Source organism: Leopardus geoffroyi, chromosome B3 (genome assembly GCF_018350155.1).
Source record: "Leopardus geoffroyi isolate Oge1 chromosome B3, O.geoffroyi_Oge1_pat1.0, whole genome shotgun sequence".
Classification (NCBI taxonomy): Eukaryota; Metazoa; Chordata; class Mammalia; order Carnivora; family Felidae; genus Leopardus; species Leopardus geoffroyi.
Window position 1 is genome coordinate 11,068,118 of NC_059337.1, and position 18,399 is coordinate 11,086,516.

Consider the following 18,399-nt stretch of genomic DNA (forward strand, 5'->3'; position numbering starts at 1 on the left):
TCCTTTAGCAGCAGTATTCATGGAGTCTGTGTGCAGAAGGCATTTCAAAGTATGTTCTTGGGGGCAGATTTGCCAAAAGGATATGATAAAGACCTAGAATATAAATTGGATGTAAGAAGCCTTGTGACAGGCCAGGAGATCAGTAGATGGGTGCAAACTGCAGAATTGAGGAGACGAGGGAATGAAGGGAGAGGGGAATGAAGATGTATCCTGAAAGGCTAGCAGGCTTCGGTCAGGTACGTAAAAAAAGTAAGCATATTTCTGGCAGCATGAAACCCGCAGTCAGCAAATACAGAGGTCGGAGGCCATGCACTCCTTTCCTGACCCCTGCCCGTGGCAGACATAATTCATGGATCATGGTACTCCTTCTCCCCAAGAGCCAGCATGGCCTTCCCATCCTTCTCAGTAGTAGTCTACAGGCATCCGTTCCACTGTTTGGAGTTGGCATGGTAAGGAAAACCAATTTGCCCTCAGGGGAAGAGCATTACTAAGGGGGAGTTAGGAAAGTGGCCTCCTTGCAACTGACCAGGGAGACGGGAGAGTTAAGGACTCCAGGGGTCTGGCTCGGACAGCTGGTGGTACCATTCGTGAAACCTGGAAACCTCAAAGAATCAGATCTGTGGGGAAGACGATGAGATCGCTTTTGAAGTTCCTGAGCGCGAGATGCCCGTGGTGTATCCACGTGGCCTCCTGGACTCGGCGGGGGATTCAGAAGGAGACCCGGGTGAGGCAGAGAGGTTTGGGAGCATCGGTGTATGGATGGAGGACACGGGAGTGAACGTTACGTGATGAGAAGGTGGAGAATTAGAGAAAAAGGGTGAGAGACCAACCGTGAGGAAACAGTGGCGTCTGTGGGGGAGTTCGAGAGAAACCCACAGGGCATGAGAGTCCAGGAAGAGATGATTCCAAGAAGGGAGCCATTAGCTTCCTCCCATTAGTTGCAACAACCAGGACGCCCTTCCACCTGTGTCGGAGCTGTGTCCGAGAAGTGGCGAAGCGGGGAGCCCGTGTGCTGTGTGGAGAGTAGCCCACACAGAGGGACGGCGTAATCTGTGACTGCAGGACACTTTCCCGAAGCTCAGGTGTAGAGCAGAGGAGAGTGGCCCCAGCAGGCGGGCCGTGTGTGTCGGGGTCCAGGGGATCGGTGGAGATGCTGCATTGCCTGAAAGGTTGGAAAGGCGAGCAGGTTGCTAAGCGTAGGGGAAAGAGCCAGCACAAGGGGATTTGCAGGAAAGAGCAGAATGTGGATGGACAGCCCTCGACAGAAAGGCTCATCCGTCCTACAAGTGCAGAGGAGAGAAGCATGAGTGTGGCCACTGAGAATCCGGCTAGGACAGCCCTGCATCTGAGAGAGATCTGTGGCCACACGAATGACCTTCTCTGGTAAGTAGGGGCGTCAGATCGTCTGCTGAGGGGAATGGTCTTCTTCAGCGCTTCCTGTGTCTTGGCATAACGGCCAATAAACAAATGCAAAGCCGCTAACCCGTCATGAGTCATCAGGAAAACACATAACCGCACTGCGATACCACGGACTGATAGCACCGAGTGTTGATGAGGATGTGGAGCAACTGGAACTCTCGCGTGCGGCTGTTAGCAGTGCCCAAAGGTGGGAGCGCTTGGGACAGCCCCTGGGCAGTGCCTGGGAAAGCCAGTGTTTACGCTGGGATGCATCCGTTCTACTTCTGGGCATGTTCCCACCAGAAATGAATGTTGAAATCCGTTCGTTTAGATATGCGTACGTGACAGCGTTCAGAGCCTCCTTGTGCATAATAGCCCCAACTGGATTCAGCCCAGATGTCTGTCGACAGGAGAATGGGTAAATAAATTATGGAATGCTCGTGCAGTCTTCACACAGCATGAGAAAGCAAGCCTTTTCATACCTGTCTCCGTGTGGGTGAATCTGACAGAGTTGAAAGACGTCAGGCACAAAAGAGTACATGTGTATGTGAGTTCAAAAGAGGAGAAGTTAATTAAAATGATGGAGGCCTTGATGATGGGTACTATCTTTCCAGGAGGAGGGGGAGAGCAGCCACCAGGGAACCTTCCTGGGCTGCTGGAAATGTTCTAAGCTTGATAGGAGCCGTGGTTATAGGGGTGTATACAGATGCAGGAATTGATTGGCTGTTCCCGTAAGCTTTGTGTACTTCCCAGCACATGATGTATCTCAATTAAAAAAAAAAATTAAAGGGGCGCCTGGGTGGCTCAGTCGGTTAAGCGTCCGACTTCGGCTCAGGTCACGATCTCACGGTCCGTGAGTTCGAGCCCCGCGTCGGGCTCTGGGCTGATGGCTCAGAGCCTGGAGCCTGCTTCCAATTCTGTGTCTCCCTCTCTCTCTGCCCCTCCCCTGTTCATGCTCTGTCTCTCTCTGTCTCAAAAATAAATAAACGTTAAAAAAAAATTTTTTTTTAAATAAATAATAAAAAAAAAAATTAAAAACATACTATGATAATGCAGCTGGGTCATAGCACGTCTCCTTGGGAGCTGCTAGGGTTGCACAAGCCTTCTTTCTTTCTTTTTTCTTTTCTTTCTTTTTTATTTTTTTACTAATAACGCTTTACCATCCACTTCTGTGTTAAGTGTCACTTCCAAGAAGTATTAGCAAAATGCAGGCAGCCCTTTAGTTCCTGTCTGACAGAGATAGGTAAAGCGGGTTTCTTTTATAATTAAAGTCATAACTTTTTCGTTATAACCTGGGGTGTCTCTGGTTTCACCCTCCGGCAGCCAGTTTCTCCATTTCTTCCTCATTCCTGTGCTGCTGTTCTTACGTGCTGATTGCATTTGCTTGGTTGCTTCGGCGCGGGGGCTGTGTTTTATTTCAGAATAGACTCCTAAGGTTTCTATTGACAAACAAATCAATAGTCTTCAGGGCAGAAGGTCAAAACAACAATCTCGCCTTCTTGCACCTGTTTCTTTCCCAGTGACTCTGTCTGTCAGAGGGCCTGGCAGGGGAGGACCTTGCAGAGAGGCCACCTGCTGGCCCATCTGTCAGTCCGTCTGTCCAACAGTCCACGCAGCATGTGTGCCCTCTCCCTGTGTCCTGCTCGGGGCCTCACTGTAATCAGCATGGACCCTGGAGGGCAGGCGGTGGGGACAGAGCGAAATACTGGGAGCACCAGGCAAGGCTCTCATCAGAAAGTGCTTGGTTCCTACAGACCCAGGGGATAGGGCCCAAGCAGACATCCTGGGCCTTCGTGCGTGGCTCTGTGCCAGCCTTGAAGCCATCAACAAATGGGACAGAGTCCCGAAAAGAGCTACATAGATGATTAAGGCGCTGATGGCATGGATTTATGCGTGAAGATAAAAAGGACTCAATCTGCATAGGTTAACGTAATGAGGATAGAGTTTCGGGGAAGTTCTGATAACTGAATGCTAAGGCGGCACACACATCAGGGAGGAAGAGAGAAGGCTGATGATGGCTGGGAGAAAAGGCGCCGAAAGCCTGTTATTGCCATAGTTACCATCATCACCAGGTGATGCTCCCTGCGGTCTCTGCTAGGAAATGAAACAAAGCACATGCCTGCTCTCTGGGAATGGGCATGTCCTCCCAGTGTTCATTCACACAGATCCAACCTGCTCACCTTTCCATGCATCCTGAAAATGAGCCTGAGCGCCCGCTCTGTGCTAGGCACACAGAACCGTCTGGACTGAGCGGGATGGAGAAGGTTCTTGGGCTCAGGGAAGCTTCGTCTGGGGAGGGGGAGAGTGAACAAGAAACAAGAGAACTAAAAAGGGATGAGGCAGCTTCAGACAGTGGGGAGAGCCATGAAGACAATAAAATGGGGTGAGGAATGGTAGGGAGGCCCCTGGGTGGAGTGTAGCACCACTCTAGATGGTGTGAGCTGGGAAGGCATCACTGAAGGGAGTACGGGGCCAGCCAAGTGGAGACATAGTGCAAGAATGTTCCAGGAGAGGGATCAGCAAGTGTAAAGCCTGGGGGCACCTGAATGGGCTTGGTCCCTCCCGGGGAGGGAAAGGAGGAACAGTGGGCATGGGGTGAGCAGAGGGAGGCACTTGGGGGCTAGATCGTGAAGGTCGTTTCTACGCCAAGAACAAGGGAAAACCAAGTAGATATTCCAAGAGCATCAGGTAACACAGAGATCTTTGTTTCATTTAAATGTGACTTGAGCTATTTTCTTGCAGAGCTCAGCCTTCCTGATTATGTTTTTCGTACCCTAATATTAAAATTAATTTGCATTCTTTTAGCACATACCAGCTGGTTGGTGTAGTCGATTGACCTAGAGGTCTGTTGATTGGCAAGAAGGAGGCAGCCTGCCCCGGGAAATTGGCCATGTACTATCTACATGGTGAATAAATGACACACGGCTAATTTAAAGCTGAGTTTTAGATGAAGCAAATCAGAACAAAGCAAAGACCAAACAGGAGATTGGAACTCTAGGACCCTTCGGCCCTTCTAAAATTCCATGAGCCTCTGAGAATCAGAAATAACAGGTTTATGGTCCTGTTGCCTTGCAGAAAGCTCTGTTTATAAGAGAGGGGGGAAATTTTATGCCAATTACTCACCAAGAATTAACAAAACGATTTGATTGATGCTACTTCCGGAGAGGTCTGGGAGCTGGTTAAAAGGCCACCTGCATGGGCCGGTGAGTCCTAGGACCTTTGTTTACACACCGCCAGGCCTTTCCATGAAGCCCTCCTTGACTAATGAGAAAAAGAGAGAAAACCCCCAAATGATCTTGAGTCCCCTTTTCCCACGTCATCTCAAAATGCACAGAGAGCACATTAGTGCTCCGTGATCTTTACGTCCCTAAAACATGTGTTCCAAGTCTGTCTGTCTTTGTCTCTTGGCTGTTCCCATGCCAGCCGTGTCTTTCCCATGAGGGTACCTCACTTAGCATGATAGGCGTAAGTATTTGGACCCCTAATAACGGAGTGTGTACATGTGTGTCTCCCCCAGTTTTCTGTGAGCTCCCTGAGGCCAGAAATAAGGCCCTTTGTGGAGACCTGGGGGTGGAGGGCAGCATGGAGAAAGGGGTGGTATCCCCTGGGAATTCAGGTTGGACAGGGTTCAGCCCCCAGCCTGGCACTCATCTGTTGTATTGACTGGTCCCGGTTTCCCTGCTAACAGTTTCTGCTCCTCTGTTTTTCTCCCAGGGATGACTGCAATCCCATGTGCCTGTCTGGGGATCTTCTTGGGTGGTCTCCTGGTAAAGAAGCTCAGTCTTTCCGCCCTCGGGGCCATTCGGATGGCCATGCTCGTCAACCTGGTGTCCACAGCTTGCTATGTTTCCTTCCTCTTCCTGGGCTGTGACACGGGCCCTGTGGCTGGGGTTACTGTTCCCTATGGAAACACGTAAGTCCCACAAATGTCTGTTTCCGCCCCTGCCTGCCCAGGGGGTGCCATGGTAGGGTAACAGAGCCAGCTTTGTCTCTGGTGACCATGAATGGAGGGTTCGATGATGCCTCTGTATCTTCCTCCCAGTGCCGGAGAATCAACGTGGACCTCGTGGGTAGAGGGTGCAAGGCCATTCCACTCAACAGCTGTCTCCCGGGACGGCCGGGAACACACGGGGGAAAATCGTCCTACATTCACTCCCCACAGTACTCCTATTACCATTTTTAGCATTTGACCTTAGGAATAATTAAAGATAACACAGAGAAATTTTATTTGAAAATTCATCTTAGGGGCTCGCGGGTGGCTCAGTCGGTTAAGCATCCAAGTCTTCATTTCGGCTCACGTCATGATCTCACTGTTCGTGGGTTCGAGTACCTTGTCAGGCTCTGTGTTATCAGCGCAGGGCCTGCTTGAGATTTCTCTCTCTCCCTCTTTCTCTCCCCCTTCCCCACTTGCTCTCTAGATAGATAGATAGATAGATAGATAGATAGATAGATAAGTAAATAAGTAAATAAATAAATAAAAACTTTAAAAATTTCAGCCTAAAAGGAAAGACAGAATAGATTACAACCATTCCTGAAGTTATCAGGAGCTATCATTAGGCTCCCATAGTAATTATAGGGTCTCATCCACAGTAGGTATTGATAAGTATGGGAGGGCAAAGGAGGTGGGGAATAAAAGAGGGAGAAGTGAAGGAAGTTAGTTCTTATGGGACACTTTTTTTTCTAGTTATTATCCCAAGGCTTTGACCTAGAGTCCAACCAGAATTGCCCCAGAGGGAATTAGGAAGAGTCCAGCATCCACAGCTGTCCCCCTTTCTGTGTGAGACTTGGAAGCTGCTTGGGGATCAGCCTGGAGCATCAAGGGTGCAGCAGAGTTGGCCTGCAGGATACCAGCTCCTCCTCCTACCAGTCTCCTCCTCCTCCAAGCAGGCCATCAGGCTTTCTCCTATAGTCCTGTATCTAGAAGGTATAGGCACCCGCAGGGTCAAGCAGGCTGAATGTGGGAACACAGTTGAAGGCAGCTGTCTGTATATTCAGGCATAGTCCACGCATTTGTGTGCCCCTCTGTCCCCTTTACCACCACCGTGGCCACTTCTGCCCCCACCCCAGCCCCGGTTCCTCCCCCTCCCAAATGTGGCACCTTCTGGTTTGTGCATACCATGAATAACAGCTTTTGGAGAGAAAGACTGCCAGCCTTAAACTGTGCCAGCTCTCAAGTAGTAAACTTGTCGCGGTTCAAAGCATAGGGTCTTACGATAATGAAGTTCTTCTTCATTAAAAAAAGGAAAAAAAAAAGCTCAGGGACTACAGTCCAACTGCTAACTCTCCCCAGATTGGTAGAGCTCCAGAACCCCCTTTCCCATGTACAAGGTGGGTATGTTTGGGCAGGCGACTCAGCCTGGCTCTGCCTCAGTTTCTCTCTTATCAACCCCATGGGGTTACACAGAGAATAAGTGAAATATCCGTGCGGTACCGTGAATAGTGCCTGCCACATAAATTGTCAGATATCACCGTCATCATCATTACTATGAAGCGTTCTTGAACCCTGGGAGGCTCAGCTGAAAATAACGGGGCTGGAAGGAGAGCCTGCCTGTCTTTCGGAGCTCACAACGCCCACTCCGCCCTTTTCCTCTTCGCAGTTTTCAGGCTCTGGGTAATTGTGCCTTTAATGGTACAAAAGGAAATTTAAAATAACTCGTGTTCTTTTTCTCAGGAAGTTGAATCACACAGACGATAGTTACGGAAGCCAGTCTAGTTGAGGTGTTGTTAAGCATCGTGAGGCGTACTGCCTGCTGGGGAGGGACAAAACAGAGACCAGGACTGCCCCGAGGAAGGGAGAAGTCTGTGTTCAGCTCTGCCAGGAGGAGTTGCTGGGTCAGGGAAGGAGGAACGGGCTGAGCTGCAGCAATCATGAGCAGCATCCTGGAGGAGGTGGCCCGGAGCTGAGACCAGAGGGCACGTTGGTGCAAATGATAAGAAGAGGCTTCTTCCGCCTCTGGGCAGAGGAAGCGCGCAGCCTGGCACCGTTGCTTCTGCGCGTGCGCGGTGTCTCTCAGCAGAGGCGCCAGGCCGGTCCTTGTGGGACGGGGAGGGGGGAGAGCCGAGGAGGAGAAGGCAGGGGTGCCAGGTGACTCATCACAGCAGAGGGCGGAGCGATCCAATCGAAATTGACCTTCCTTTGATGGATTCCATGTTTCGGTTCTTTTCCAGCTCAGCGCCTGGCGTGGCCCTGGACCCCTACTCACCCTGCAATAAAAATTGTGAATGCCAAACCGATTCCTTCACTCCCGTGTGTGGGGCAGATGGCATCACCTACCTGTCTGCCTGCTTCGCTGGCTGCAACAGCACGGTATTGGTGATTTTCTGACCGGAGGGGATGGGGCAGGGGATGCGGGCAGACAGAGTAGTTTAAAACCCACGGTCAAGGGCAGCAGTGGGCCACCACATGTGTTCTATACTTTGTGTTCCTGCCCTGTGACTGTTTCCCAGACTCTACTGCAGTCCAGTGGAGGATCCTCAGCAGAGTGGGTAGACTGCCGGGTCTTTCAGGCCTTCCTGCTAAATCAAGTAGGTTTCCAGAAAGTGTCACGGAGCAACCAAAAGTTAAAAAAAAAAAAAAAAAATTCAAAGGAAGCTGTACATATGGAGCCAGAGAAAAAGATCATGGTTCAAGACACTCACAAAGGATGTCAGTGGAATAGCCTGACTCTACCGGTAATGAGCTCCCCATCAACAGAAGTATGTAAAGGAAGGCTAGAATACCATTTATCACAGAAGTCTTCTTCCAAACCTGAGACTATCTGACACTGATTCAACCTCTTCCTTTTCCGTTTCCTTTGCCTTATTATTCTCAACTAGATACCTCCACTTTTACCCATCCCCCGCCCCCACTAAACTGTTTTTTGTTTTCCCCCCTTGTCAGTATGAATTTTCCAATTGGCTGTCAGCCTGCCGTTTTCCATGTTCTCTGCTTGAAAACCTGATGCTAAGGGACTGACTCGTCACCAAGTCATGCTTATACACCTGCCTGTCTTCTGCATCCACATCACCAGTGCCCTGGTGCCAGCCCTCCTGTTCTCTCCCTTGGACCAGTGTGGCAGTTGCCCAACTGTCCCCACAGCTCAGGGTGGCCCCCTTCTGGCTCATCTTCTACACTGCAGCCAAAATGATGTCTGCAACACTGCAAAGGACCCTGTCTAATGCTACCCTGTCACCTATGAGATAAGATCTAGGCACTGAACTGGCTTTGTATGTGCCTTCAGCACAAGTCTGTTCTCAGCCATTCTCTCTAGCTCTATTTCCTTTTAGTTTGTGGTATTCAGCTTCCCCCACACAACGTGTATGCCTTTTCACACTTCTCTCCCCATTTGGACAACTCCTACTCAACTGTAGGTACCCTACTCGAATTCCCCCTTCTCTGTGAAAACATCCCTTCTCTTCTTTAGCTTTGATGCTCTTGCCTCTGTGGTTCTCTGATCTGTCTCTCCTGAAGGCTTCTCTCTCATTTCACTGCAGTGATCTGCTAAGCGTATTTGTCGTCTGCTCTGATCTGTGAGTTTCCCGGGTGAGGGCTGTCATCCAGGAGTGCTCTGTAAATGTTCAGGAATGCATAGATGAAGAGAAAGATAAGAAAAAGGCTAGGTGGCTGCTTTAGAGGAATTCAGAGTTGGAATTATTTGTTTCTTGTCCTGCTCACATTCTGTATCTTTTAGAGGCAGCAATTTCTCTGAAGGAAGAGAAATCGATCACTTATTTTCATCTCCAAGTATTTCATTTTTCTTTGCTTTTAACATTTAGATTCCTGGCCAGTTATTAACATTTTTCTATTGAGAAAATAAATCCCGATGGTGGGGGGATGGTGGTGGTGGTGGTGGAGAGAAACTGATTTTTTTTTAATTAGATGATAAAGCAATTTCTTTATGTGACTGGAAATGAATTTTAAAATGGGATGGGGACTTGTGAGTGGTTAAAATAAAAGTACAAGTTATTCTTTTTCATGACAACAATTTTATTAACATCTTAATAGCCAAAAAGTTATATAAATCAGTTTTGGTTCTTGTCCTGCTTTAGGAATTAAATTGACTCAGTATAGGCTGGTATCCTGAGACCAAAAACGTCTCTATTCCAGAGCATTCTCTGACAGCCAAAAAAAAAAAAAAATTGTCTTAAAAGTTGCATATCCCTTGATCTTGCATGTACGAGTCTTACTGAATAAGAGCCTCGCTGGCCAGTGAGTCTTTGCAGCTGCTGAAACAGGAATGTGTGGAATGCAGTTATTGGATAGTGAGCTTCTCTGATTCCCTCTGGATATACTGTTCCTTCTCCAGACACTTGCCTTTTCCTCACACTGCTGGAGGCCTCCTAAGGCCTCCTATCATCTGCTGGGGTGCAGGCAAATCAGAGAGGTTCTCCTCCCGCGATTACAAGTCAGAGATTGAGGTAGCCCTGGGCCCCAGGGCCAGGTGGGAGTCACATTTCTCCTCCATGGAGGCAGATCTCAGGATGTCCTGGCTGTCAACAGGTCGATGAGGCCACGCCTCTCCCAGAAAGGGGTCCTTGTGACAACCTAGCCTTGAAAACAACCCTAACTGTAGAGGCCGCAACAGCAGCAAACTTTTTCAAGAGCCTGCGTGGGCCAGGCAACAGGCCTTCCACATGTCACTCGTGGTCCGTGACGGCTTGGCCTGGAGCCAAAGAAACCTCAGGCCACCATCCAAAAATGAGCAGAAAGCAATTTCAATCTTCTAAATCTCTGCTGCAGTATTTTGGGGAAATGCCAAATGGTGGATTATATTCCTGGTACATTCGCTCCGTCCTTCGTTCCCAATTCTTGCCTCCAAGCTCTCAAAAAAGCTCTTCCACAAGCTGAAGCCTTCCTCATCCGTCTTCCCAATTTCCCCTTTTCCTTATTATTCCTTCACCGTCTGCTGGAGTCTTCTAGCTTTCCAGGTGTGAGCGCAGCCATTCTTACCCCTGCACCCCTGGCCCTGTATGCGTTTTCCCGTCGATCCTCCCGGCAACCTGTGGAGGGAGGTGTTATTTTCACTCCTGATGACAAACTAGTCACTTGCCCCGGCTCACGCAGAGCATGGTGGTGGTGGCGTTGGAATGTGGATTGGTCTGACCCCAAACCCAGTGTCTTCCTCCGACTCTGCGACTGACCTCTTGAGGATGCTTACCTTCTTCTTCCTTGAAAGGACTTCACTCATGCGCTCCATAGTCAGGACATTGCCTTCACAGGCTGGCCCTGCTGCCTCTGCAGCCTCAACCTCCCCACTTCTCCCACCTGTTGAAGAACAACTTACTGTGTTGAACTTCATGGGGTTCCTCTGACACACCCAGCTCTCCCTTACCTCCAGGTCTTGTCACGTGCTGCTCCTTTTGTACCTCCGGGCCTTTGCACACGCTGCTCCTTTTCTCAAGGAGAGTCTTCCCTTAAGCCCTTCAGATGCACAGTAGTTCTTTTTCTGCAGCTGAGAAGCCTCCTCCCCGCTTATGACTTCTTCCAGGGCTGCATTAGAACCTCGTCCTGCAGAGTCCTCTGGCACCTGCTCTGTCCTGCAAGGTCAGACCCTCCCTCCCCAGTCCCCAAGAACAGCTTGTTGACTCCGCATCTCCTTCGCTGGGCTCCAGCGTCCAGCGATGGGGTTGGGGTTTTCTTGTGGACCGTTGCATTTCCAGTGCCAGCCATGGCTCTGGATAAAGGCCCCAGGCTTCCTGAACACCTGGCTGGAGGCCCCGCGCTGTCCCCAGGAAGCCGTGGGTGAGAATGCTACTTCCTTGAATAGCATTTGGCAGGCCAGTAGGTTGGCCAATGCAGATTTTAACACTAAAGCTCCAGTCCTTGTTCATGTCTTACCCACTTATAACTTCCATCAGAACCTGTGAAAATTTCCCATAACTCTATTAAATGTGAATACGTCACCAGTCACATAATTCTGATTATAGGGAAATCTGGTTGGCATTAGTGGTTTGCTGATGTTAGACTTTCCTTGCCGCCCTGGCTTGGGTTTTGTATTTTATTTTCTTATTGCCTATCTCCTTGAGTGACAGCAATGAAAGTTTCCAGGATCGCATTGAATGCACAATTTCTAATTCGTCTCCTTGCATACGACTGGGAGGGGTGACAAAAAAGATTGCGAGTTAATTTTGTAAGCTTCCTTTGGCACGGATATATTGCCCAGATTGTTCCTGTACCTTTCACTCTCAGAAGTAATTATTCCAACAGAAAGTGTGTTGGTATGCTGCTGACTGACTGCTGGAAGTTGTATCCTTTTGATGTACTGAATAATCGACTAAAACAAACAAACAAAAAGGCTTGTATCAGCCACCAGTAGAACGTTGGAAGTCAATACAGGTCCAGCACAGCAGTTGTAGGCGACTAATGAGAGACGACTAATCTATGTCCCCTCCCCCCATTCAGGCAATGGATATGTGTCCAGCACCTATTTGAGAAGAGCCTGGAGCCAGTTCTGTGGAGGGGTGGAGGGGAGGGGAAGGGCGGGGGACCCATTATGGACGCACGCAGGCAGTTTGTTGTTGACCGTCATGGATCTCATCCCTGCCTCCCTATTAGGATTACTTGAGAGCTTTTAAAATGTGAGGCCTGAGCCTCATCCTTAGAAAGTCTGATTTCCTTACTGTGGGATAGGACCCAGGTATCTGTATCTTTTGAAAGCACCCTCCCCCGGCCCCACACCAAATGTTTCTGGAATGTAACAGAGGTTGAGAACCACTGTGCCCCCTACAGAGCATCTCCAGCTTGGCATTGCTGACATTTGGGGCTGTATCCGTCTTCAGCAGCATCTCTGAGCTCTACCCACCAGATGCCACTGGCAATGCCCGCCCATTTGTGAAACCGCCAATGTCTCCAGATACTTCTGCAGGTTGTGGTTGGGGGCAGGATCCCCCACAGTTGAGAACCACTACTCCAGGAGAAGGGATGGGTTCCTAAGTTTTTATCTTTCGAGAAACAGTGTCCGAGCTGACGCTGAACATCCAGCCTTCGACGTCCTTTCCCTTCTCACCTTTGTGTGGTCAAGCACTCAGGAAACTGAACTGGAGACTGGAGGTGCTGTGTCTGCGAAGTACAGAAGAAACGAACCGATTGCTTGTACACCCTCTCTGCCCTACGGATGTGCTTACTGTGTCCTGAAGCAAGGTTCAAATGGCCTGTGCATTTCCTACACAGATCTGGGTTCCTGGCCTCTCTGTAAAAGTTGGATGAGAGCTGACTCGGCCCTGGCACCCTCGCAGGGCAGCGACGGGCTGGAGCTGAGAAATGGTCAAACCCACAAACAAGGCATTTGATCTCCTCTTAGCCGTAGTCCCCACCACTGGCTACCCCTTACACCTGTGCCAGTTTTCTTACCTGTTTCCTGTCTTGCCCTCAAAGGTGTGGAGTTTGCAAGCCCTCTCATAGAGCCTGGCCCCGTTTGTCAGAACTGATTTAAAAGTGTGTACTCGTTCGGGCGATGGCTTGTCAGAAGATGTGACTGTTCTGAAATAAAGCCCAGCTAGGGCATTGCCACCTGAACCCCTACTATATCTCAGGGCCTGGACTAGGCACTAGAAATAGAGAACTGGGGGGCGCCTGGCAGGCTCAGTGGAAAGGCGTGTAACTTTTGATCTCGAGGTTGGGAGTTCGAGCCCCCACGTTGGGTATAGAAACTACTTAAATAGATAGGGGCACCTGGGTGGCTCAGTCGGTTTAGCATCCAACTTTGGCTCAAGTCATGATCTGTGGTTCATGGGTTCAAGTTCTACATCAGCCTCTGTGCTGACAGTCTGGAACCTGCTTCGGATTCTGTGCCTCCCTCTCTCTCAGCCCCACCCCTGTTCATCCTCTCCCTCCCTCCCTCCCTCTCCATGTCTGTCTGTCTGTCTCTCTCCCTCTCTCAAAAATATTTAAAAAAATTTTAGGGGCACTTGGCTGGCTCAGTTGGTTAAGCATCCGACTTGGCTCAGGTCATGATCTCATGATCCGTGGGTTCAAGCCCCACGTCGGGTTCTGTGCTGACAGCTCGGAGCCTGGAGCCCACTTCGGATTCCGTGTCTCCCTCTCTGCCCCTCCCCCTGCTGACACTCTGTCTCTCTAATATAATTAAACATTAAAAAAAATAAAAAATTTTAAATAACCAAAAAAAAAAAAGAAATATAGAGCTAGAAAGGTAGGAGCTCATGTTTACTGTGAGATGAGATACAACGTACAGATAGAATTATGTACAAAGGAACACCCACGAGCAACAGCTAACCTATTAAGCAAAACGAGCATATTATAAAACAATATACCAGATTATGATCCCTTTTAGTAAAGAAAAGGAAAAAAATCTAAACACTTGTATATCTTTACGTGGAAAGATCTATACAGAAGATGTACACCCAGCTGCTCACAGCACATTACCGCTGGCTAGAGACTGAAGCATTAATTTTCATGTTTCCTTCACATTTTCTGCAAACTACTAAATGATCCAAAATGAGCACGTATCCTTTTTTCAATAAGGAAACAAAACTTTTTTTTTTTTTTTTTATGAAAAGATGATAACCTGACAGTAAAGGACAGGTGGTTACGTGCCCATAAGAGGAAGACACAGACACATGGAGAGATCAGGAAACCCAGAGTGTAAACCCGCTCACGCAGGGATTGGTTCAGGGCGGGTGGAGCTGCGAGGGAGGGGTGCAGATGTTTTCCCCCCAGAGGAGGAATAGTGGCAGGGGAGGCTTCTCGTGTAGGAGGAGTGGGTATCAGGCGGTGGAGAGGCCCGGAAGGATATTCCAGCATGGACTGTGTGTGAGTGCGGGGCTGATGGGAAGGCCTAGGCTCTGCGATACGGGGACAGATCCCGTTTGCGGGAGAGAGAGCAAGAGGGAGAGACACAGGGACGTGATGCTCACTCCCAGCAGCGGCCACATCCTTCCCCTTCTGTGTCCTGCCCACGCTTCCTTCCCGAGGTGGCTGGAGCAAAGCGTGGGCCTTGCTGCTCCCCGGAGATCAGCCCTTTCCTCCCCTTTCTGCAGGAGATAATTAAGGCTCTGCCCGGATGTGCTCTGGCTCCTACGTTACCAGTGATGGGAGCGAAAGGTGGACGGAGGTCTTGCTTTCATCTGAGAATTTTTCTCCCTGGCCATTATCCTTCAGCCAGTGACCCTGAAAGGGAACAAGAGAGTCTATTTCTTCTTGCAGTTTTTCAATATCCCCTTTGCCTCTAGGCACGTGGGTTGTCCTGCACTTTGTGATGAGCGTTGAGGTCGTTACCTAAAAATGCCAGCTTGGGTTGGGCCAATGAGGTGAAGAGAGTCCAAGCTACCAAAGGACAGTAATAAACGACAGGAGGGTGTCTGAGGAACTTCGTCGAATCATGAAAGGAACTGTTAAGTGTCGAGGATGCACAGGAGCGCGTTGTCACTGGAAGGAAAAGGTCCCAGTGTTACGTGGTGGTATGGCAGCCCTCTGCCGTCCCCTTATCAGGATGTGATGACAAGGGATCAGAGGTCTCACAGACAGAAGCGGGACAGAGCACTGTGCGTCCTAGCATTCTCTGTGACAAACTCTCCTTTAAAGCACAGGACTGGAGCCCGAGTTTTAATAGAAATGGCCATTTCTGCCTCGTAACTGAATACATTACAGAAAGAAAACCGGAAAGAATATTCCAGAATTTGGGGGAGTAACTCTCTACCTTTCCACGTTTCGCAGCAGGCTCTCAGTACAAATCACTTCATCACCCCCATACCTGTCCCCTCGCAAAAGTCATCTTTCAACCTCGAAATCAGTTTTATTTGTGCAATTAATTGATCCAAGAAGCAAACACAAACAACTTCATTTGCTGGTGTTTTCGAAACGTTGCAGATCAGTCTTTTTTTTTTTTTTTCCTTATAATAGGAGCCATCAAAAATAGCATGCTTCTGATTTCCTTCGTCAATAGAAAATTAATCCGAGATTCTAAAGAGTAAGTTTTCTATTTTCATGGTCTCCAGCTTTATTGCAATTATTTATCCCCATCATTATATGTGAATGGAAACATTTCTCAGTCTAAATTAATGACTGAATGTGGAATAGGAGTACGATTTTCAGTGACTACTCTTCATTGATTTCTTCTTTATTTTCTAATGCTCTGGAGTTCTTCATTTTTTTTGATAGATGATGTATTTGTATTGTTCAGAAGTCAAAAAATATAAAAAAGAGGGAGTGGTATCTCTCCTTTGCACTCTGTCTCCTGTTCACCTGTTTTCCAACCCACTGCTCTGCCAAGTAGGTAATTACTATGATTAGTTTCTTGTGTCTCCTTCTGGATTTTAACGCATATCCAAGGTCTTTCTTATTCCATACCTCGTTGTTTGTGGGGTTTTTATGGTTAATAATTTATATTGGTGTTCTTTCCATATCCATACGGGAAGAACACTCTTGTATCTTTTTTTTTTTTTTTTTTTCCTTACGGCTACGTGGTCTTTCCTTGCCTGGATCCGTAGGAACCTGTTTAACCAACCCCTGTGATGGGTGTTCAGATCGCTGCATAACTTTGGGTCTTGCAAACAGTGTTGTGGCTCACATTGTACTTAGGTCATGTTGTGCGCGGGCCCATCTGTCTGTAGGATAAGTTCTTATAGAATTTACAAGTGAGTCCCCTTCTGTCCCCTGGGTCACCGCTGGTTCCAAAGCTTTGCCTGGCCTCCTGTGCGAGCACAGTGGTCGTCTGGTTATCAACATGCTATGTCAGGATGCACTTATTTCCAAGAAAGCCAGGTCCTGCTCCCACCTCCCGCCCCAATATGTGGCACCAGACAGAGAATGTAACTCCTCCCCCTCGGTTGGTGAGCCGGGAAGACGTTCCTTTGAAACAGAAGTGGAACATTGGACGTTTTCCAGGTCAGGAATGATGCCCCAATCTCCCAGAGCCTAGTGCACTTTGTCAGCAGTGAAATATGTTGGGGACTGCCAGGGACAGCACTTGATTCAGGCCATGACTGTCTACAGGTGGCTTCTGAGATCCATCTGCTTTTTGGACTGGCCAGATGGAACTGTTATATACAGACAGGGTGAGAATTAGGATCCTAGTCTCTGTCATCTCCTTAGTAAAGTGAATCGTTCTGTCACATCCAGGTTATCTCTGTATTTTCAAGCCTCCTGCTCCTCAGAACTTTTGCAAGTTTAGGGGTTCCCACGTGGATGCCCGGTTAATATCAGCGGAAGAAGGGCTGTTCCCCCCGCTTCCTTTCTGTTTGGGATGGCAGTCTGAAAGCCCCCAGGAGGAAAGTCGTCTCTTACAGTTATGCACCCTGGGGAAGGTGAAACCTTGTGTCCTCATCTGTGGTTCCTCCCACCACACGTGGACATCTGGGTGGACGTTTCTTCTCACATAGCTGCCTCTGTGGCCAGAGTCCCCACAGCCCCTTTAGCACGACACGCAGGTCCATCTCTTGTGTCACCTAAGCCCAAATGAAGGATGTTACGCTCTCTCTTGCCGTGTGACCACAGGCCCAGCATGTTCCCTTAGATTTCCCTCTTGGAAGGGTTGCAGGAATGTCCCAGGTGCCTGTCCCCCTCCCCCCCAGACCGTGGGACCACCCAGCATTTCCAGATGCTGTCATTGTGTTGGACTGAGTCCTCTGCCCAGAAAGGAGTCCCATCCATGTCCCTGCTCCGACCCTCTGGCTTACCTCCTCCCCAGCCTCTTCCACGGCTCTTCTCAACTAAGTTAAGTCTGAAGAAATAAATACAGATTTGCCTACAGCCTCTGGGAGGGACCCAGCCATCTCCAGCTTCTCTCCTGGCCACTTGCCAGATGACATCTGCCCTGGTTGCATTTCTTACTTCTGCTCTTGTGGTGTTAATGACCCTACAAATGCTTCATTTCTGCCCAGTCGGACTGTAGCTGCCCTTGGCCTGTTCTCGTCCCATCCCTTCCCCTGGCTTTGTGTGCCATCACCTCTGTCCCTTGTCTTGGCTCAACTCTGCTGCCCACTCACTCCATTCCCAGGACATTGGGCTTAGGGGACACACTCATCCCCTCCCCGGACCAGACAGAGCTGTGCAATCCCTGTGTCAGATAGTCTGAGATAAAGATGTCTCATTTTTATCCCCTTCCATTAGAGCAGGAACACAGACCTAATCCAGAGTGGGTCCATTTCAGAAGGGATTTTCTCAGAGCAGAGAGGAGCCAGGCAGTTTTCTTTTCATGGTAAATATGATGCAGTTGGGCCCTAATCTAGGTATTGGGCAAAAATCTAAGACTGAGTCTTAGATTAAGCCTACTGTAATAGGTCCCAATTACAGATTATTTCTTAAACAAAGCTCTCCAGTCACAGGGTTTATTCCCCAGGTTCTGGCCCTGATCACTCGGCTGCAGGATTCACGTCATAGTCCTAAGAGGCTATGTGAGTCAGAGCTCAGTTCCTAGGGTGGTTGACTAAGCAACACCACAGCCATCCTGGAGGGGCCTGTTCCTCATTTATACGTGTGCATTCTTTGGGTATATGTGGTTCTTAGCCCCCTACACCTGAATCTCTCTTTTCTCTCAGGCTATGACAGGGATCAGAGACAGAAGGATTTGAGGGTCCGAGAAGGACTTAGGATATGGTGAAATGAATAGGCCTTGAGATCTATCCATTTATTCAATAAACAGCTGATAAATCCCTGTCATGAGCCAAGCCCTGTTCTCTAGAGCTGAGGATAAATTAGGGAGCAAAACTACAATGATGTCTGGCCTCATTAGCCTCATAGTCATGAGGAAGATGCGTCAGACGTGGCAGTAAGGAGCAGGGTCCATAATTCCCACCTGCTGTCCAGAGGCACCATTTCTCGGGCAAGAGATGTAGAGGGAGTGGAGGTTGGGGCGGGGGGATGTACACCTGTCTGGGTTTGGTCCGGAAAGCAGCACCCACAGGTATTTTGGAAATAAAAGAATTGAGTGTAGGAAATAGAGCTTACGTGAACGTGGGGGAGTTGAGGAATTAAAGTCTCGAAGAATCACTAGACCGATCTTTGCCACCCCCAGAAGCACCAGCTGATGTGGGTAAGAGGGGGGCTTGTGGGAAAATCCCAAGAAG

At 49.0% G+C, this 18,399-nt stretch overlaps 1 protein-coding gene across 5 annotated transcripts in view; it reads left to right on the forward strand.

The window, feature by feature from the left end:
* Window positions 1–18,399, forward strand: part of SLCO3A1 (solute carrier organic anion transporter family member 3A1) — a 311,350-nt gene that overhangs the window by 257,182 nt on the left and 35,769 nt on the right. For all 5 annotated transcript variants that reach the window (XM_045448725.1, XM_045448726.1, XM_045448727.1 and 2 more), the window contains 2 exons: window positions 5,113–5,311; window positions 7,567–7,705. In XM_045448725.1, the coding sequence (XP_045304681.1) occupies window positions 5,113–5,311; window positions 7,567–7,705 (338 nt within the window). The remainder of the gene's footprint in view (window positions 1–5,112; window positions 5,312–7,566; window positions 7,706–18,399) is intronic.